Here is a 22,388-nt window from a genome sequence, read left to right on the forward strand (position 1 = left end):
CTCAATTGACAAGTGTTGGGCTAGTCTGTGTGCTAATGAGCAAGCTACTACTCTTACAGAATTTTTAAGTCTCTTCTGCCTGATATGTATGTGTGTATAATATGTATATATACATGTATATATTTTTGTGTATATTTATTACGTTTTTATTTCCACAGGCTCTGTCATAAGTCTGCTCATTAATAACATATATTTGATTAAAAGAATATGGGGTTTGGTAAATTATGTGAATGTTATATTAAAATGAATTTCACATTGTCTTGATTTACAAAGGCTAAGATGTCTGAGAAGCTGACAGATGTCAATCAACAGACTATTGTTTTAGCAATTGTACATAACACATAAGAATTCTGAATCAAAGTTATGTTATTCAATTGTGACCATACCTATTTTTTTGGGATAGTTTACCAAAATGAATAAAGTATGTACCATACAGTCTTACCATAGAAAGTAAGGCAGGGTGGCATATGGCGAAACCACTTCAAGCTGCTGAAGTAGTTAACTGTGAAATATTTTACTGTCATAATATAGCATTATTTTCTGCCAGATGAATCATTTCAAAGAAGCTGTTTTCATGGTCAGTGTAAAAGTCCTTTTGTTAAATACTTATGCCTTAACTAGCTACTAGATATAAATACACACACACATACACACACACCCTTTCCTACCCCACCAGACCTAGGTGCAGGGAAGGGATAATAAGCTCTGATGCAGTTCTTAGGTGAGAAGTGGAAAGGGGCCGGAAGGTTTCAGAACAAGCAAAGTCAGTGAAGCAGAGTAAATCCAAATACTTGGCAAATGACAAATAAACCAGAAAGGAGACACGCCAGCTGTTCACGCTGGAAAGTTACCGATTGTTTATTCTGGTTCAAGTTTTATTTATTCTATGAATAAGGGACAAGTTTTCGATGGGGGTGGGGTGTCTTATTCTTTATTACAAGAATAAGGAAAGGGGAGTTTTCAAGGCGGGCGGGTGTTTCCTCAGGGCACTTCCACACTCCCCTTTCTATCGGCAACCGCTCGGGGGGGATCTCCACCTTGGGGGCGGAACCCCAGGACGCCTCTCCTCGGAGTGCAGGGGTTTCTCTGCGCGCGTCGTCGGTCGTCTGGCCGCACGGCTTACCGAACTCTCGCCTCTCAAACTCTGATTTCTGGAACAGGACAGCGAGCTGCGCCAAGTCCCCTTTCCCGCCCGCACCCCCCCACCCCACCCCGCGAGCGGCGGCTGGCGGCGGGGCTCAGGCAGCTAACAAAGGCGGCGCGGGGCGCGGGGCGCGCGGCCGGCGCTGGCGCGCGTCTCTCCGGCAGGAGGCGGCGGCGGCGCCGCGCCCGAGCCCGCATTCCTCAGAAGCGCCCGGAGCCCGCGGGGCGACGTCACCCCCGGCTCCGCCCCCGTCCCTCCCCGAGCAAAGTAACTCTTGACTAACAGGAGCAGCCTCCGCCGAGCATGGAGAGCTGCTGCCGCGGCCGGCCGGCGACGCTGGCGACGCTTTCGCCCCAGAGGTAGTTTGGCGACCGCGAAGAAGGAAAACGTGCGGGCGGGCGGCTGTTCTCTCCCCGTCCTCAGCCCGCGAGGCCCGGCCCGCGCCTCCGTCGTGGATTTCGCGGCGATCCCCCCGGCAGCTCTTTGCAAAGCTGCTTGAAACTTCTCCCAAACTCGGCATGGATACGGCGGCGGCGGCGCTGCCTGCTTTTGTGGCGCTCTTGTTCCTCTCCCCTTGGCCTCTCCTGGGGTCGGCCCACGGCCAGTTCTCCGCAGGTGAGTGGCCGGGGGGCGTCCCCGACTAACGCCCGGAGTCCTGGGCTCACGAGGGGCGAGCCAGGTCCCCGCCAGGACTGGGGACAAGGATCGTGGGGAGCTCTCGCGGTCCGTCGGGGGTGGGGCATACAGGGTACAAGGAGGGCTGTCCCCAGAGTTCGTGCCAGGTGGGACGTGGGACACCCATTGTTCCTCTCCGAAGCTCGCTCGGGGCGCACGCTGGCACGGTCGAGCCGGAGACTGTGGGGACCTGCTGGCTTCGGCATCTCGCGTGGCCTGCGCCGGGCTAGTGGGGAAGAGAGAAAGAAAAAGTAGTTACGACTCCGGTGACGGCGCTCTGTTGCTTGTGGTGCGGGCTTGTTGCTGTCTGCCACTTGGGTGTTTAAACAAATTTCCCGGGAAGCCATTGTCAGAAATGTGGAGATTCGAAGGGACTGACCTCGGCGCGCTTTGCCAGGTGCTTTTTGTCCCGGGAATAACCTCCGCTGACTATTGTCTAACTACTTCCCCGTCCCTCCCCGAGTCCCATTTCTCCTCCCCCAGCGCTGGGTTGCTCCTGGGCTTGCCCTGTGCGCTTGGGCACTGCCTGGAGCATGTTCTGTGTGTGTGTCGGCGGAGCCCTGTAAGATGTGTTGAAATGCGGTTCTAAGGACCCACTCCGAGCGTTCATGGGGATCGAGGTCTGGGCGCCCGGCGGAGGGAGCCTGACTCGCGCCTGGGAGCCCGCTCCTCGGGCAAAACCACCGCCAGGCTGGCCCCGCGCCCCCCGGATCCGGCCTGGGGCTGGAAGCGGACTGTAAATGACTGCCTTCCGCCGGGGGAACCCAAAAGGAGACATGTGGAGCGTCTCGCAGTAGCCCTGGGCGTTTTCGGTCAAGCGGCTCAAAGAAGTACGTGAACCCTGGCTTTCCCGGTCCCGCCCTCTGTTCCCCTCCAATTTTGTTATCCTTCATGTAGGTTGGTTGCTTCTTTCGTTCTCTCCTCTGGGTGCTCTGAAGTTTCACCAGGTGGACGCTGGGGAGCGGGCTCCCAAGCACTTGTCTACCTCCCGCCTGTCCTGACAACTTTTCTGGCCAACCTACCCAGCTTAGCTTGGCTGGCGAGCGCATCCGCTGCTGGGGTTCGCGGTGCAGATGGAGACGAAGAGGTGGCCAGAGGGTGATGGAGAAGACGGGAAAAGCGACAGCCGCGCTCCTGGCTGAAGCCGCAGGACGCAAAGAACTTACTTAGTACCTGACAGTTTCTCACGTTGTTGTGGCTGCCCTGTTTCCTGGAAATAAACTCAAATTGTTGTTTTCTGGAGTAATCGTTTATTTCCCTTCCATTGCCCTCTTATCCCCGCCCCCTTTAGAACTCTGTAAAGGGAGTTAAACAACAGATCCAGGTGGCAGCATGTGTCGTACATTCAGGCAGAGATTATGAAATGGCAGCATGCAGAGGAAAAGCCCTGTATATAGGTGATGTACGCAGAGGGTAACAGCTCTGTGCAAAGAATGATCCGATGATTTAATTGAATTCTTTCTGGAGTAAGCATTACTGCATGCATCTCTGACATATAATGCCCGTTAGTATTGAAACCGTGCTTGATGTAACTCATTATATGCAGGCAAGTTGGAGTGAGTATTGATTTCTGAACAGTGTTTGTCACTGCACCGAGAGCCTACGCTTGAAAAGGCTTGTAGTTTGTTAATTGAAAGTTTGAACTCTACCAGTTGCATGATTAAACTTACATGTATTCAAGAGTTGCAACTATTAATGTCGCCACAGCTGATGGATATATTTTCAGCAGTAAAGAAACTTTTCTTTTTCTCTTTTTAAATGTTATTTACCCTTTAATTAACAAGTAAATATTACGTTTCCTCCAGCTGAATGTGCAAATGAGCTTTTTTGATACCTGGAGTTTAGAATGTACAATAAACAATTGTGTTCTTAGATATCTAGTTCTAAGTACTTTAACTAAATATGCCTGGCTTTTCTTTAGTGACAAGCATAACATTTGATATTATGTTGTATATTTAATTAATATAATGTGCATTCCTGAAAAGTACAGTAATCACACGATTGCATCTCAAGATTTTGCCCGTTAGGAATGTATGCCCAGAAATGAATGTCTTTTATTCCCAGAGTTTAAAGTCAGATTGTGGATTTGCCTTTCTTCACAAATTATAAGTTTGTTTTGTTAATACTTCCTTTTTTCTGGCTATCATAAATCATCTGATTTTTTTGTCATAAAATTCTATGGCAGTCAGATTTGTTGCAGACATAGATTAGAGATGTATTAGAGATTGGAGGCATATTCTATTTTTCTGTTTTTTCTTATATGTTACTTTAAATAGTGAACTTTTATTCCTTTTGAGAAATTTAAATAAACACACTTTAAAAGTTCAAGACAAATTCATGTTGAGAATTTAAAAATATCTTAAGTATGTCTTTCAAATAATATTCATTGAGATCTGTTTATTTTCTGATATCATGTGGTCCCTAATGTAGTAAGCTTCAAAAGCAAATTTTGAAAGGCTGAGCATTGAAAATATATGACATGTGTCATATACTTACTTGGTTTTCTTTGTTTAAACCAAAAATGCAAGAGTGTTTTCATTATTGTGACTTTTTTCTTAGCTTTTACAGTTAAAGTGTAAAACTGCTGCACTGTGAGCCTCTTTAAAACCAGAACTTTCTGTAAATCTCAACTCATATATTCTTTCAGTTTCATCTCTCACTTAAAATGACCCCCATGTCATATCTGAGGAAACCGAGGCATAGAAGAATAAAGAAGTATTAAAGTTTATTCACTGGGTTGTATAGCTATGATATCTTGATATCATAATATAAGAAAGTTTTCTGTAGGACTTAGATGACTGACGAAACCAGATGCAGGTAAGGTGATTTGGAAACTCAGCTTTCTCATCTGTAAAATGGAGATAATAACACCCGACTTGACCTTTCCACATGGTTTTTATGATTAAATGAAGTAATTTATGGGAACTAGCACTGTAAATCGCAAAGCATTGTGCAGCTATCTGGGGTGTAATCATCAAGTGCCTTAGTTTTGGCTTTTTACTGCTTCCAAACTCTCTCTCCAGTAAGTGCAGGCTGTTTAGGATTTGTGTGTGTGTGTGTGTGTGTGCACATCTGTGTGTTTTCACTCAGCCAGTCATTCATTTTAATTGTTGTTAAACATAATTATTGTTAAACATAAACATACTAGATTGGCCAGACCATAATTTTGTCATCACAATGATCGATTATCCTTAATTTTTTTTAAAATTTACCTTGCATAAATCCTTACTTGAGTTAGACCCGTGGAAGAGTCACTATTAACATTCCTAGTGTTTCTAACTACAGAAAAAAATTATTTTTAGTCAGTTTCTTTAGCTGTTTGTTTAACTGTTGGTTCAGCTTTTCAACTCTGTGTTGAGAATAATATGTAGCTTTTTAGATGCAGTCTTATCAACGACCTAGAGAGGGACCATTGTCTCTCTTGTATGATAGGAGCCTGGAAATACAGCTCAAGATCCTGCTTTGTCTATAGCTCCTGACATGTCACCCTGTTGATGTGCACTCACCTGATCCTTAGTACCCTGTAACTCATCTAAGCAGCACCTGAGCAATAGCTGACTCCTTGTTGTCTCTTTATGTGAAATTAATTTCTCTTACACTTTTTACCTGCTCGGAAGGTGTATTGGAGCCAGCTTGCTTTAAGGTTTGCCTGTTAGTTTTTTTTGGTTTTGATTGGCTAAATATCCCTCAGTCCTTCAATTCATTAAAACTCCACATTCTAATCACTAGCAATCATATGTAGCTGGACATTTCCAGAACTGTTTTTTCTCTCTCTAGTCCCCTTGTATCTGACTGTTGATTTTCCTAGATCGTGAGATGTAGTTTTGTGTCTGGCCTACCCAGATGGAAAGAGGCAAGTCTGGCTGCTGTTTGGACATTGGCATGTGTACTGCTGACAGCTCTCTCTTTGTGTTCATAAATGTGAATTTGAAAAATAAATCAACCCCTCTGCCTCTCTGCCCCCTCCCACACTCCCTCCTACTCTTCTCTAGCAAAAACAGAGCCCCACATACATATACACAAGATCACAGCCCTTTTGGTTTTGCCAAATATATTTTAGTGCTGTACATGTCCTTAAGAACTGGAAATATGACTCATCCACTAAGCTAATGCCAGCATTCCCACCAACTCTCATATTTCTAGCATTGATGGTTTGTTACAGGTTTTTCTGGCCTTTAAAGGAATATTTAATTCATGTGATATGATTCCATATAGAAAAAGTGTGTTGGCTACTAATATTTTTAAAATGCAGTGTACCAGGTCTACTCAAACTGGTATTAAAAACAGTGTAAATCATGCTAAGTAGGGATCTATGCTGCTCCCATTTCCCCTACTTGCTTTTCATGGAGGGCAGGAAGAGAGATGCTGGACGATTGAGAGCAGGAAGCATCAAGAGAGTTTACAGATTGTTCTTAAAGACAAAACAAAGAACACAGGGATTCTGTGTGTGTGCACGTGTGTGTGTGTGTGTGTATGTGTCTTTGATCTTTTACTTAATTTTTAGAAGAGGAAAAAAAGTCCTATTTTTGGCTTGTTTATTGAAATCAGCCTTTGCCTTTGCCCAAACACATTTATTTCTAGTTCTGTCAATGTAAAAATTTCCCTCTGTGTATTCCTTTCAGTCTTTATGCTTTGATCATATGTATCTGGTCTGTGTTCCTTTATCAAATGGTGTTTCTTTTTGCCTAAAAAGATGTAATTGCTTTTGAACATGACTTGTTTTTTTAATCAAAACTCATGCTGTTTGTCATAGTACTAAAAAAAAAAAGTACAAGACACCAATTCATGATAGGTCTTAAAATAGTATTTGATAACAAAGTAAGTGAATAATACATTAATCTGGCTAATTTTTATTTCAAGTGAAGCAAAAAGCAAATGTGCGTATCCATGAACTAATCTTTTAATGTCACAGAATGTTCATTTGTTGCTGTCTCTGAAAGTCTTTGAGTTCCCTTTTATAAATGGGGATAGACAATTTCAGAACCATATTGCTTGATATTTTGAGATAAGTGAGATGAGTTACATACAACTATGCTTTGGAAAACTTAAAAAATATTATGATGTTTGACGTCATTGTGAACTCTGAATAGTCTATAAACTTCACACTCCACATTAGTGCAAATGTGTTTTGTGAAAATACTCCTAAAGAAATGTAGTTTCACATAAAAGGTTTTTAAAGTTTCATGAAGATTCTGTTGCGGGAAGTATGTTTATTTTCCTTTTGTATTCTTTTTTTTTTTTTTTGAGACGGAGTCTTGCTCTGCCACCCAGGCTGGAGTGCAGTGGCCGGATCTCAGCTCACTGCAAGCTCCGCCTCCCGGGTTCACGCCATTCTCCTGCCTCAGCCTCCCGAGTAGCTGGGACTACAGGCGCCCGCCTCGTCGCCCGGCTAGTTTTTTGTATTTTTAAGTAAAGACGGGGTTTCACCGTATTAGCCAGGATGGTCTCGATCTCCTGACCTCGTGATCCGCCCGTCTCGGCCTCCCAAAGTGCTGGGATTACAGGCTTGAGCCACCGCGCCCGGCCTCCTTTTGTATTCTTGTGGGAATTCTTTTGATCTGTATTTAATATTTTAATAATGAAAACTAAGTGTATGTAATTTTAAAACTTAGTTTTGTGAGTTTTTTTTAGATTGTTGAGGTTCTGGAAAACACTGGGCCTGGGATCTAAGGATCACATTGATCCTCTCGTGGAACATTGCCATTTCCCCACTTAACTCTGGTTGAATTTTTTGGCATTCTCCTTTGTGTGTTGATAATCCATAAAAATTACAAGTGGCTTATTTTGTCACTTAACAGTTGTTTTAGGATCAAATTAAGTTGTCCTAAATGGACTAATCCGTGTTTCCACTTAATATGATTATTGAGCTCCGATAATGAAAATGATGAACAGGGCAGTGCTGGCTGAATCCTCCAACAGGTGTCATTCTAGGAATTGTTTTAATAAGGGGAATTCAGAAACAAGGCCAAATAAAATAGTGTGTAGTGGAGTTATTGTTTGTATTTATTTTGTTGGGAAATGTGAAAGATGTAAGTATGTAGTCCCGTGTGTGAATACACACACACACACACACACACACACACACACACCTCTTAACAATGCTAGGACTTAGTTGTAGAAACATTTAGATTAGAAGGAAGGTAAGGACATCTAGACATCTAGAGATGGTATCAAAACTCCATACTTACGTTTTTGAAAAGAGTAGTGACAATAGATCATTACTTTATTTCATAGATATAGAAACAAGAGGAAAATAAGCTGTATATAATCTATACTATTTACTATGCTATACTGTTATACTTTAAGGATAAAATAATAAATCTTTCTCCAGATTGGTGTCTATTTATATAAACCCTTCCCAGTGCAGCCTGTTCCTTAACCAGCTGCTCATAGGCCGATTCTCCAAACGTTGTTCAAGGCTGCAGCTGACCAGCCACAGAAATTCCCCTAATCCTTGTTGGACAGTGGAGGTGACCTAGCAGCTGCTTAAGTGGCAGACTGGCAACAGTTCCTTGATGTGATTTTTCTTAGGTCATTCAGTAAATTCAAGAGTAGAGAGGAAGGCTTTCTAGGCTCCTCACTACCCACCCAGGGATTGATGCCTGATTGCTTCATGGTCATTGTATTCCTCGCTGCAAGGTGTCCTGGGATTTTGTGGTTCATGGACCAATATAATTAGCATCATCTGGAAACTTGTGATGATCTGTGATCATCTATCAGAGCCACCCCAGATTTACTGAATCAGAATCTGCATTTTAATTAAATCCCCAGGTGATTTGATGGAAGATTTAATTCTGAGAAACGCTGCTCTAGGACAAAGAAAGCTCAGCTTAAAAAGATTGTCACATGCACTTTACTGTAGAATTTCAAGAGGATTGCAAAAGGATTAATTATAACCTGTAATACATTTCCTTGGATTTTATATTTCTTTTTCCTTTCTTTGTCTCTTTCTTTTCTTTTCTTTTGTTTTTATGGAGATGGAGTGTCGTCCTGTCACCCAAGCTGGAGTGCAGTGGAACGATCTCGGCTCACTGCAACTTCTGCCTTCTGGGTTCAAGAGATTCTCCTGCCACAGTCTTCCAAGTAGCTGAGATTACAGGTGCACCACCATGCCCAGCTAACTTTTGTAGTTTTAGTAGAGATGGGGTTTTACCATGTTGCTCAGACTGATCATGAACTCCTGAGCTGAACTGATATTCCTATTTCAGCCTTCCAAAGTGCTGGGATTACAGGTGTGAACCACTATGCCCGGCCCCTGGAGTTATATTTCTGATCAATATTTGCTTGAGTATTATTTAGCATTCCAGACACATCAAAACAACAGTACTATAGAAGTTTTTTAAAAGAATGCTCAGACGATTTTGAAAAAAAATTTTCATAAGAGACTAAAAATAAGGCTAGTTTTGGTTATGAATATTTTGTATAAGAATATTTAAAGATAAACATACTCTTTAAGGAACCAAACATGCTATATGCAAATCATTTTTAGCATAACATTATGTTGATACAGGAAATACTATTCCCTCTGATATTACTAGTAACAGTCTTTTACTTTATAATTCTCTTTTTCATCTAAGTGTTATTTAAGATCTTTGTAATAAGGAGCTCATTTATAGGACAGTCAAATTTAATGAATGGGAGTTAGTAGGTAGAATGCATTAAATATAACTGGTGTTCTTTTTATTATCTTTTGTGCTCATATTTAAGAACAAATTCTTGTCAGTTTTCTCAAGAGAAAAATTATGATGTAATAGACAGTGTACACTATTCATGTCAAAACACAATTTTACTTGCATTTTATAGCTTGCTTTAGCATTCTTTTAGAAAATGAATTTTCCCAGAAGACCTAATTGCCTTCTTATTAATGAGCCTGTAAGTGTTTTTTGTTATCCATTTACTATTCTAAATGTGTCTACTTGTGCTAGCTGTTTCAACAGTGATGTCTCTGATTAAATCACAACTGTTATTTTTTTTTCCATTCACTAGTGATTCAGAAAATACTGGCATAATGACATGGTTATGGCAGAGACTAATAAAAAACAAGAAGTAAAAATTAATATTCACCCATTACGGTTGGCTGTATCATGAGATCAGAAGCTGGAGTTTGGGATAATAGCAACATTCTCTACATTTTTGATACTGTAAATAAAAGTCTGCCTAACCTATATTGTCTTAAATATAAAATATATAATTTATTGAATTAATTAACTGTAAATCAGTATAATTTCCGTATGTACTTAGTTTAGACACTGCCGTTTAAAGAAAGAGGTTTAATAGGAGACTGATCACTGTTAGAGGAGAAGTAGTGATGGGGAAACTCTGAGAGAGCACTTTCATATATCTTCAAGAGTTTTACAGTTACTTTTTCTAATTTTACTCCAAATTCTAGAACTTGTCTTTTTTACTAGTCCTGCTTTTATTCTTATGAGCAATAATTAGGTTCATTTATTTTTTTACATGTTGGAGAAGAGAGCTTTTCCCAAAGCAATTGCAAAAATAACAATATGAGCTGGCATTTACTGAGAGCCCATGACCTGCTAGGGCCTGTGATCAGTGTTTTACATAATTTTAAATCCTCACAATATCCTTTAAGATGAGGATCATCTCCATTTTACAAACTAAGGCCTAGAGGGTTAAGTAATAACTTGTCCCAAGTGGCTATGTGAGTCACTGGTAGAGTCAAGATTCGTTAATGAATGTACACAAATGTTAAAAGATTAGGCATTTCTTTGGTTGCATCTTGGCAGAAAATGTAACCCAGACTGGTTGCAACAAAAGGTGAATTTATTTGTCTCTCCTAACTACAATTCAGGTGGAGCTTGATTTAGAAGTTGACATAATTCCAGAGACATGATGTTTCTCTGCCTGTTCAGTTTAGTTCTAGGGTATTCCAGGAGCTTTTTAGGCTCCATACAGAGGCATGATGGCTGTGGCAGCTCCCACCCGACAAGATCCCAGGTTCAAGTCCCTTAAGGAAATGTGAATTATCTGCTGCTTGCAACTGATAAGGCTCTAAGGTTTACAGTGATTGAATCCAGTAGATCATGTATCCAGCCATTCAATCTGAGGCTCTGACTGAGGGGAAGTTAGTGGTTGATTGGCTTAGCCCAGGGTTTATAAACTTTCTGATGGGGAAGAAAGAAGGTGGGAGATGATGGGGAAGAGACAGTGGGATCAGATGGTTCCCTGTTGGGGACTACTAGTTGATCTCTAAGTGGGAAAGGGTGGAAGAGAAAGAGAGGAAAGAGGCAATTTGTGTCTGACAGGCTTGTATACATTTACAGATCACCTGTTTTTAATCTGAGAGTATTTGTTGGCTTTCCTTTTAAGGACTACTTTAAAGCATGAATTTATATTATTTCTGTTATTTTATTTTCCTTGCCTCAGTATTGAATTAGTCTAACATTAAAAATTCATAGAATTTGGTGTTAAAAAAGACCTTAGAAATTAATGACCCCTTCATTTGACATAACTTGCCCAAAGTCACACAGGTAGGAAGAACTTGAGCTCAAATTAAAGATTTTAATGTATAGGTTAGTGTTCTTACAATATATATATATCATATACCAATGTATTCTATATCTCTCTCTCTATATATATAATTTTCCTTAAGAGTAATCTATGTAGATAATTCTCATTTAAGATTAAAAAATTTTGGTTTGTATTCCAAATTTCTGAAACAATATTTCCAAATATAAACCTGACTTAATGATTGGATTTGAATAGTAATTGAATCCAATTGAATAGTAATTGAATATAAGGTGATAATATGTCTGTGAATGCAGGAGACCATCTTGGATAACTGCTTGGTTTTCAGATATCATGACAGAATTTATATATGTATGCATGTATAGGTGTTTGCATGTATGCATTTATTTATTTTTAATAGAAAGCAAAGGGTAAAGTAAGCTATGGTAAATGATATTGACACAGACAAAACCTACTAACTCTACTATTTTTGAAAAGCTCAAGAGATGATGGTGATTTTATTTTTAATTTTGATCTTCTAACCTCTGCTGCCTAACTTTATTATGTATATTTGAGCAACATGGGATATTAGGAAGAGTTGCTATAAGAAATATCTTGAGGTACTCAGTAATGAATAAAATACAGAGAAGTAGCAGCTGTTTGCCTAGCTACCTCCTCTCCTAATGAGAGATTTACCCAGGCTGTTTTAGTCACATGTTAGTGCTAGTGGATTTGACTGAGGACCATGGCTGTGCCAGTTGAGGCCAGAGGATAGTCCCCAGGCACTTTAAAGGTCTGTAATGGCCCTTCAATGGCCAGGGCAGCTGGCCTGGCACATAGGGGTGAAGGCAGTGGTTGAGAAGGAAGGTTTACTGACTTCATCATGCTTCTCTCTGTCACTGGAGGCTTGTTTTCATACACTTTTTTCTATTATCATAAATAACTTATTATAGTAACTTATGACTCTTTTTCTGTCTTATTTATGTCCTTATGTGATGACTGTCAGTCCTAAATGATGAAGTTTGTAATAATTTGCCCTAACCACCTGGTCGGTTGGAGCAGATTGCTATCTAGTGTTGACTCATTATGCCCCTTTAGCTAAACCAACACTTAAATGCTCACGAAATATATGAATGAGGTGAAGGAGCTGGCAGCAACCTACTTCAGAGCCAAAGCCTTTGGAGATCTATGCAGGAGGCTGTTGAATGCCCAGAGCATTGGCCTTGCTGCAGGATGACTTGTGTTCCAGTCTTAAGCTCTGTCACTTTCTGAGATTTGGGAGCAGTCCTTTCTGCTTGATCCTCATTTCTTTATCACCAAAATGAGAATATTACAATGAAGAATGACTTTAATGTCTTGTCTAGTCTACTGAACCAGACACTTTTAAGGTGAAAATGAATAATATATGTGAAAGTAGTTTTATATTTGTAAACTACCATAAAAATGTAAATTTTGTTAGGAATAGAAACTTTGACGATAAGGAAAGTATTGCCGAAGGCACAAAAAGTGTATATGCTGAAGAATGGAAATGAAAACAATAAATGCTTCATATATTTGCATGTTTAAGTGATACATTGCCTCTCAGTGTTGGGGAAGGTGGTATAATAAAGAAGAGTGAGCATGCTTCTTGTGAATAATGGGTGATTCTGCAATCATGTATCAAAAAGTGCAGTCTCCCCCCCAACTTTTCTCACATATATGTACTTCCTATGTATGTATAAATAAACTTTAATGCTACCAAGTAGTTCAGTAGCCCTCCCATATCTCTGGGGGATACATTCCAAGGTGACCAGTAGATGTCTGAAACTCATATAGAACCCACCCTTATATATACTATACTATGTTGTTTCAATTGACAGTGGAAATGGCTACTGAGTGACTAACAGGCAAGTGGCCTGTACAATATGGACACACTAGACAAAGGGATGCTTCATGTCTCAGGTAGGATGGAGTGAGACAGCATGTGATTTCGTCACGCTACTCAGAATGGTGTGTAATTTAAAAGTTATTTATGTCTGAAATTTTTTTGTTTTCTTTAGACGGAGTTTCGCTCTTATTGCTCAGGCTGGAGTGCAGTGGCATGATCTTGGCTCACTGCAACCTCTGCCTCCCGAGTTCAAGCGATTCTCCTGCCTTAACCTCCCAAGTAGCTGGGATTACAGGCACCCACCTCCACCATTCCTGGCTAATTTTTGTGTTTTTACTAGAGACGGGGTTTTGCCATGTTGGCCAGGCTGATCTTGAACTCCTGACCTAAGGTGACCCGCCCGCCTCAGCCTCCCAAAGTGCTGGGATTACAGGTGTGAACCGCAGAGCCCTGCCTGAAATTTTTCATTTAATATTTTTAGACCACAGTTGACCAAGGGCAGCTGAAACCACAGAAAGTGAAACTTTGGGTAAGGGGGTCTACTGTATTTGTATTTCCTCCAGATATTCAATATAGATTATGTGATTATAAAATAAGTTGTTAAAGAAATGTAAACATGGTTTAAGTACTTATATATATCGTATCTAGAAAGCTGTGTGTATACTTTTTTCCTTTTAAAATTTTTCGTGATGAGCTAGAACATGCTCTTGTCATCAGAGCTGTTCTGCACACGATTCTGATGAGGTTTATATTCTTTGATTTATTCTTTGACTTCATGTGTCTTTGAACACCTTCCTATGTGCCCATGCTGTGCCAGGTTTTGAGTGTGCTGGCAAGTAAGCCAACAGGAACTCGTCCCAGTGCCTGGGAAGCATTTATAATGTTAATGACTTTTAAGGCATGGTACTATTTGCTTCACTCCCCACTTCTAGTGATTCACAAATGAAGGGTGGGGCTTTTTTGGTAACTGACCATATATTTTGTAACTGACCATACTCCTGAGATGTGGCAAGTATCAAAGCTCTGTCTGTCTCAGTTTGCTGATTCACTTCAGAACTTGCCTAGGATAATTCTAGTCCCTCTGTAGTCTTTCCATGGTCTTGAAACTACTCAAACAAGTAAAAGCCTACCGAAAAAGAATTACAAAAACATTGCCACAATGATAGTAAAATTCCACCAAGTGGAATTTCCCGAAAGTTGAGTAATCCGAAATGTAAACAAAGTAAGGCAGAGGAGAGAGCACATTTGTTTTCTGGAGGTTTGCTGTCACTAACTCTCCCTCTGGAAGCAGGATCGGGAAGATTGGTGGACAGCCTCTTAGACTACGGTGTATGTCAGTATGCATTTACAACCTGAACATTCACATGCAGAATCCTTGGTTGTTTGGCTGCAGAATCCTATTTGCTCTGACCTGCAGCTGCTTATGAACTGCCTCTGTTGCCTGGACTTTGATCAGCCCTCTCCCTGCTATTGCTTCTGCAGCCCATTGCCCTGTGTAGTAGGCATCGACAAGAGAGGGAGGCCAGTGGCTGGCAGAGTCCTATCATCCAGGAATGAGGGTGGGCTATGACCATCACCTAATTGCCCTGGCACCTGCATCCCATAAGGCACTTTTTGGTCATTCATTATGAAGGGGACAACAGTAGTTATTTAAATACACTCATGGTCTTACCAGGAAATGGGGATTTTGAACTTCAGTCTTAAAGGAGGCCCACATGGTCTCTAGTGTGTGAATTAAGGAGAAAAAAGCAATTTTGGAGAAGTGTAAATTTTTTCTAAGCCAAATTAAAATTACCAAATTACATATACCCAAGGTTCAAATATAGAAATTTAAAAAACTATTTTGTGTTAAGTCACTGATATTTTATGCCCATTTTATGTTTAAGTAAAAGAATACTTATCAAATGCTGATCTCCACACATAGTATAGAGCATAGTGTTAAAGAATGCGGACATTGGGACTTGACTGCTTGAGTGAGAATATATGTTCCAACCTGTTATTACTACATGATCTGACCACTTTCCTTCAGTTTCCACATCTTCAAAATGGGAAAGTACCCATTTCAGATAGAAGTTTTGAGAAATATTGAGTTACAGTGCTTAAATGAGTGCCTGACACACTAATAAAATTTGTCTATTTTAGTTATTATTGTTAATGAAATTGCCAGTGTTTGCAGAATATCTAATCTCACGCTGTTATCTTTTAAAATTTCTAACTACATTATCTTTTACTTTAAAATAAAACCACCAGATAATAGATAATAGGAAGCCTGAAGTAAATCAACTCAGTATGCTGATAGCAAAGACCACAAGCATCACTTTATAGAATATAGTCCAGTGTTTATGAAAACAAGAGGCAAATTTATTCTTTTATTCTGTCATCCAGGCTGGAATGCAGTGGTGTGAACATAGCTCTCTGCGGCCTCAACCTCCTGGGCTCAAGCAGTCCTCTTGCCTCAGCCTTCAGAGTAGCTGGGACCGCAGGCGTGCGCCACCATACCTGGCTAATTTTTAAAATTTTTTTTTGTAGAGATCAGATTATTGCCATGTATAAAAACCTACCCAACATCTTTGGAAAATGCATTTAAAATTCTCTAGGTGGGTTGAGGGAGGTGGAAAGTTTTTGACCTACAAACAATTTCTTACCTTCTAGAACGATTTAATCTCAGATGATAAAATATGAAAATTCTAAATTGGGAATAAGGTTAAAATAAGAATTGACCAGAAAGTGGAGGAATGAAATCTCTGCCACTCCAAGCAGTGCCCATCCCAGTAAGTCCTATCTGGGAGTAGCACTCAGATTTAGAATGAGATAATTAGAATTAATCAACAAGATAAGAGGGATCTCTTTAATGCCTAAGAATGTTGGTATATTGTTTCCCCAATGGTTATAGAATGAGGAAGGAATATCAGTATTGCTTCTGTTTGCATTTGACACATATGCTAAACAAATGCACTGGCCTTTAGAACATGTGTTTATGAATTCTATATAACATTTTTCTTTTTCTTTTTCTTTTTGAAGGTTGTCTAGCTGTTTAATTTTCCTTAGTTCACAAAGTAATGAGGTAGTTTCAAATCTGTTTGAACCCCAAGACTTTTTCAAGCTGCTGTCCTCTGAGTAAAGCCACTTAGTCCTGGCACATGGTGGAAAGGTCTGGCTAAAGTTGTGACAATTATTAGCTCATTTGCAGAATTGCTCTTTGGCCTGTCAACACAGAGGAAAACCTTTCCAAACTTTGAGAAGGATTTTGTGTTTGACTCGAGCTTTAGATTTCTTTTATTTTTCCAACTTTTTAACACTATCTTTTCTAGCTTTAATTGACACAAACTTCTCTTTTCTTTGTGTAACACTTGTGCAGTCCAGATATTAGAAATCCCTGTTAACTTTCTTACCAGAGAAGCTCTTTGCACTGCAGGCTGGAATCTCACTGAGATAATGTCCTTACAATGTGCTTACAGTATTTGCAACTTTGTGTTCTGACTGGATGCTCCTACTAACCTAGGTCTTCTTTGTGATTGTGGTGGCAGCAACTGTCTTCATAAACTCATCTTCAGTTATTTTTTATTTTGTGTACTTGTTTATTTTTTTGAGACAAAGTTTCGCTGTTGTTGCCCTGGCTGGAGTGCAATGGCATGATCTCGGTTTACTGCAATCTCCGCCTCCCAGGTTCAAGTGATTCTCCTGCCTCAGCCTCCCGAGTAGCCTCCCAAAGTTCTGGGATTGCAGGTGTGTGCCACCACTCATGGCTAATTTTGTATTTTTAGTAGAGATGGGGTTTCTTCCTGTGGTCAGGTGGGTCTTGAGCTCCTGACCTTAAGTGATCGGCCTGCCTCGGCCTCCCAAAGTGTTGGGATTATAGGCATGAACCACCGCCCGGCTACTCATCTTCATTTAAAAATTAAATTTCTTAGACTGGGAGTGGTGGCTCACGCCTGTAATCCCAGAACTTTGGGAGGCTGAGGTGGGTGAATCATGAGGCCAGGAAATCTAGACCATCCTGGCCAACATGCTGAAACCCCATCTCTACTAAAAGTGCAAAATTTAGTTGGGCGTGGTAGTGCACACCTGTAGTCCCAGCTACTCAGGAGGCTGAGGCAGGAGAATCGCTTGAACCCAGGAGGCAGAAGTTGCAGTAAGCCGACATTGTGCCACTGCACTCCAGCCTGGTGACAGAGTGAGACTCCATCTCAAAAAAAATTAAAAAAAAGTAAATTTCTTAAGTTGTTATCATTTTGGTGTACTGTTTGACCAGATTCAGTCTTAATAAAAGGAGCATTAACAAAACTTCACAACTTCTATGGCACATCTAAATTTAAATATGAAACAGTTCTAAAAGTAGGGATGTGTACATGCTTGTCCTGGACCCCAGAATCATGGCTCACTTATTATTTGGAAAGCAGACTGCTACATATGTTCATCACGATAATACCTAAAGGATACTGAATCAGAAAATGAGTAACTGAGAATGGGAGATCTATATAATGAAAACACTAGATAGTAGTATGCTTAAATATGATAATGTACATGAGAAGCCATAAATTTTAACCAGTGTGATTCAGGCCCTGACTTTCAATCTATTTGCACTAGGGTATTGGACAAACCCACAGCCAGGAAAGGTGAGCGCCGAGATTGCCAGAAGAACCCAGGTGCCCTGATTGCTTACTCCTTAGGCAGCATTTCAGATTTTGCAAAGTACATTGTGCCCTTTCCCAGCTAATTCTTATCAGGAATACAGATCCCAGGTGAAGCCTGCTAATTGCTTTGAGGGCTGTTATTTTTACCTTTAATTTAGGTTCAGGAGTCTGTAGGGGCAATCCTTTGAATTTCTCAGTTACTTACTGTTCACTGAAGTATCCACTTGAGATCTTTCCTGGACTCCACACTTTGTTCACAATTTGGCACACCATTGGCTGAAAGTACTCTATCCTTGCTCTTTGCTCATTGACAGTTATACTACAGGCTGCTTCCAGTTGCCAACACATTTTAGAAAAGCATATAATTTTGTTAAGAGTTTTTCCTGTTGCTTTCAAATGTAGTCAAGTAAAGGGTAGGGGACAGAGAAGGGGCAGGATGTCATATCAGCATTTACCTTTCCAGAGGCTAATGCTTTGAAAGAATAAGAGGTGTCCTTTTTGGTGAAGACTCTTATTGTTCTTGTCACCTAATTTATTGGCATTACAGTTGCATCACATGTTGTCTTTTATGTGAGCAATGACAAACAGGATATATCTATTCTGTACACTTTTGCATTTATGACAGAATATCAAATATAATATCCTTCAAAGCTTGTTAAAACAAGTGATATCAGTCTGAGTTGTTAATATGGTCTTGTTGGCAACACCTTATTGGGGCAGGAACCATTGATTTGTGCATTTATAGGATTGATTACTATCCCTAATAAAGTTAGTCTGGTAGGCAAAAATAGCAAGCCCTTGTCTCTACACACACACAAAGATAATAATAACCAGGCATAGTGGTGCATGCTTGTAGTCCCAGCTATTTTGGATGCTGAGGCTGGATGATTGCTTGAGCTCAGTAGTTAAAGGCTGCAGTGAGTGATCATTGGGTACTGCACTCTAGCTTGTGTAACGGAGAAAGACCTTGTCTGTAAAAAAAAAATACATAAAGTTAGGCTGGTGAGCTAGTGGTCTCTTCATTCAGCAAAATATGTATGACAGTTTATCTGATTTCTTTCATGTTAGTTTGGTTAAGTTAATCAAATAGTAAATGCATGCTCATTGTACCAGGCAATGTGTATAGCACAGAGGGCAAAATGATGTAGTTGACTAAGTCCCTGCACTTAATGACCTTACAGACTATTTAGAAGATCTAGAAATAAGTAAGATATAATTAAGAGTGGGAGGTACAAAAAGTACCATCCGGCCATCGATTGACAAAATCCTTATGAATGGGCACAAAATGTACTTGGGAAAATGAGGAAGTAATAGTCATGGTGGTAATGTTTAATAATCCGCTCTGAAGCCAAAAAGTTCAGGTTTTTGTTTGTTTGTTTTGAGATGGGGTCTCGCTCTGTCACCCAGGCTGGAGTGCAGTGGCGCGATCTCAGTTCGTCGCAAACTCTGCCTCCTGACTTCAAGTGCTTCTCCTGCCTCAGCCTCCTGAGTAGTTGGGGTTACAGGCATGTGCCATTATGCCCAGCTAATTTTTGTATTTTTAGTAAAGATGGGGTTTCACCATGTTGGCCAGGCTAGTCTCGAACTCCTGACCTCATGATCTGCCTGCCTCAGCCTCCCAAAGTGCTGGGATTACAGGCGTGAACCACCATGCCTGGCCAAAGTTCAGGTTTTAGCACTTGTCAGTTTCCATGGTATAAATACTGCCACCATGGCTGAATTCAAAGCACCAATGTGACATCACTGAACACAAAATTAGGAAGAGATACATGGTAACACACTCTTATTTAGTATTTCCACCATACGGATACAAGAGAAGTAAATATCCTGCAAATATAATTAATAGTAATATAATTAGAAAGAGATAAGTTTTGATTTATTACCTCTGTTTTTAATATAATTCATTTAACTGTAAGTTTATATAATTTAATTTTAAATAACAGTTGTGACTAATAACTGGCCCACAAAATTCCTGAACATTTTAGCAACTGACTTTCAGGAGCTGGTATAGGCTGGTTTCAGCCCACTACTCCATGGCTTATAATTTGGGATATGGGTGTGAGGAATCCAGTGAGATAATCCTCTTTAATTATGGGATCTTTCTATAACACTTTCCTAATGGAACAGTTTAGTGTAAGAAAACATGGTCTGTTTTGAAATTCCTGGTGGGGTTTGGTTATCAAGAAACTTTAGGTTCATTGGTACAAAATGTTGATGTCAGAGGCTTTGGTGCATCCACTGTGGAGCTTGATTTCAGGAATAAGTCCCCAAGAAGAAGACTGTTTTTCTGTTTAACTCAAATTTCCCCACTGTACAGGATTGACTCTCCTTGGTCTCAGGTATTGATATGACTATTCAAGCTCTCTTTAAGGCCTGTTAACTTGAGCACTGCTAGGACTATATAAAAGATAAACTTTTCAGTGTCTTTGAATTATGGACATTTTTCATGCTAAACACCATATTTCCCAAATACTACACAGTAGGTAGTGCGTTTTCAGCAAATGTTGCTTGTAAGTTACTACATAATCTTTGTACTAACAAACCTATTGTGGCTCACAAGAACACCCAATATTTAAGTTATTCAGAAATATTGGAAGAATCAACATGTCAGTAAAAGTAGGTAGATTTTCATCCAATTCTGATATACATTGCCACTTTGATGGAATTTTATTTTGGGTGTATGTATGTGAAATTGTTAACATCTACAAAATATACATTATTAAATATAAAGCATGTTTTTTCATCTTAATACTGCATTTGAGCTTTTGATGTAATCATCTTTTATCATTATTTTCTACTGAATTATCAGTTACTTGTAAGCAGTTATTACTATTTGTTAGCTAAAGTTACTTTTGATTATTTCACTTAAATTTTAAAATTCTTTCATTATTTAATCTCTAGTAGTGTTAGAAAAGTGGAATGTTGTTTTAACATACGTTCTTATAATATTTGTTTATGTAGGACAAAAATATTTCATGTTCCAAAAAATGTCATGTAAGATTAATGTAGTACTAATTGGAAATTCCTGTGCTCCACATGCTTTGTTAGGCTTTGCCCACAAAAAACCTAGTGTCTAAAACTAAGATATTCACATTTTAAGGTATATTGTAAGAAAGTTCTCGAAATGGGCAGGTTGTGAATATGTTGTATATGTATTTTTTTCCCTTTTAATGGGAAGGGTGTGTGTGTGTGTGTGTGCGTGTGTGATTTGAGTTTAGTAATATATGACAAAGTGCTGACAGTCCCCAAGTGACCTATGACTTATTTTGGGAAAATGGATTTTCTCCATATGATTTCTCTTTGTATATCTTATATAAAATCTTTTATCTTGTAGTTGGAAAAAAATTTACTTTCCCTTATATATGAACAATTTCAAGAATTTGGAAGCATTCCAAACTTTACAGTTTAAACATAGATTTCAGACTGGGCCTGGTGGCTCACACCTGTAATCCCAGCACTTTGGAAGGCTGAGGCAGGTGGATCATTTGAGGTCAGGAGTTTGAGACCAGCCTGGCCAATGTGGTGAAACCCTGTCTCTACGAAAAATAAAAAATTAGCTGGGTGTGGTGGCACGCACTTGTAGTCCCAGCCTACCTGGGAGGCTGAGGCAGGAGGATCGCTTGAATCCAGGAGGCGGAGGTTGCAGTGAGTCAAGATTATGCCACTGTACTTATCCCAGGCAACAAGGTATAGACTTCATAACAAATATTTCCCAGACTGTGCCAAACAAAATGTAGATGATTAACTCTTCTCAGTTAGTATAGTCCTTCTCCTTGAGGAAACTGAGTGGGAGAAGACATAGAGAAAAATCATATTTAGAAATAATAAAGCTGTAGTACTAAGTTGATTGGAAGCTTTGTTTTCTGCACTTAAATGGTTATATAATAGGAAAAGACATATGTTCATATAAACTCTCAGGGACTTACTTTAAAAAATCAATCTCTACTGTATGACCTGGGGTCAGTAGATGTTAAACTCAATCTCTTACCTTTATGCCTATAATACTTTAACAATTAATTGATATTCAAAGTGATGGCTGAATTAGCTAAGCATAATCAAAGATGTAATTATGCTAGGTAAATTGTAATTCATAAGGCTGGAAAGCTTACCAGTAGTGGCCACAGTGATTGAAATGAGACTCCCCCCTCAACATTCCCCCCAAATTTTCAGTTAATCACATGATTATATTAACGAGGATGACCCATTTTAGAGCATCTGTTTTTGACAGACAACTTCTAATTTGTATTACTCTGTATTTCAACATTCTGTTTATTCAGCAGGGCCTGATAAAGATTTTTAGTTTATTTCTCACTATATTTAGCTACTCCTTCACTGCAGCCTGATGACATAATGACAACAATACATGAACATCAGGATTTTACCTGCGTCTGCATCAGACACTGAAGCCATTGGTATATGTTTCTCTAGGCTGTTTACATGTCTTGCCTGAGTATTTCAGAGGTAAACATTGTATCCCTTTTGAATGTTTTGAGTCCACCAACCTATAGGGATATAACTTTAAAAATTATTTTCAATAACTAACATTTTAGTGTTTACTGGTCCTAGCATTGAGCTAAGTATCAGCTCATTATTTTCAAAT

The 22,388-nt window shown here is 39.7% G+C and overlaps 1 protein-coding gene across 7 annotated transcripts in view; it reads left to right on the forward strand.

Moving 5' to 3' along the window:
* Window positions 1-1,180: 1,180 nt before the first annotated feature.
* PTPRK (protein tyrosine phosphatase receptor type K) overlaps window positions 1,181-22,388 on the forward strand; it is a 572,798-nt gene continuing 551,590 nt past the window's right edge. For 3 of the 7 annotated variants that reach the window (XM_033235515.1, XM_033235517.1, XM_033235519.1), the window contains exon 1: window positions 1,182-1,759. In XM_033235515.1, the coding sequence (XP_033091406.1) occupies window positions 1,663-1,759 (97 nt within the window). In that variant the 5' untranslated portion in view covers window positions 1,182-1,662. Of the gene's footprint in view, window positions 1,760-22,388 lie in introns of all 7 variants that reach the window. The other 4 variants (XM_033235518.1, XM_033235521.1, XM_033235516.1 and 1 more) reach the window with 3 other exon arrangements.

The sequence above is a fragment of the Trachypithecus francoisi genome, unplaced genomic scaffold, assembly GCF_009764315.1.
Source record: "Trachypithecus francoisi isolate TF-2019V2 unplaced genomic scaffold, Tfra_2.0 Lachesis_group15, whole genome shotgun sequence".
NCBI classification, from domain to species: Eukaryota; Metazoa; Chordata; class Mammalia; order Primates; family Cercopithecidae; genus Trachypithecus; species Trachypithecus francoisi.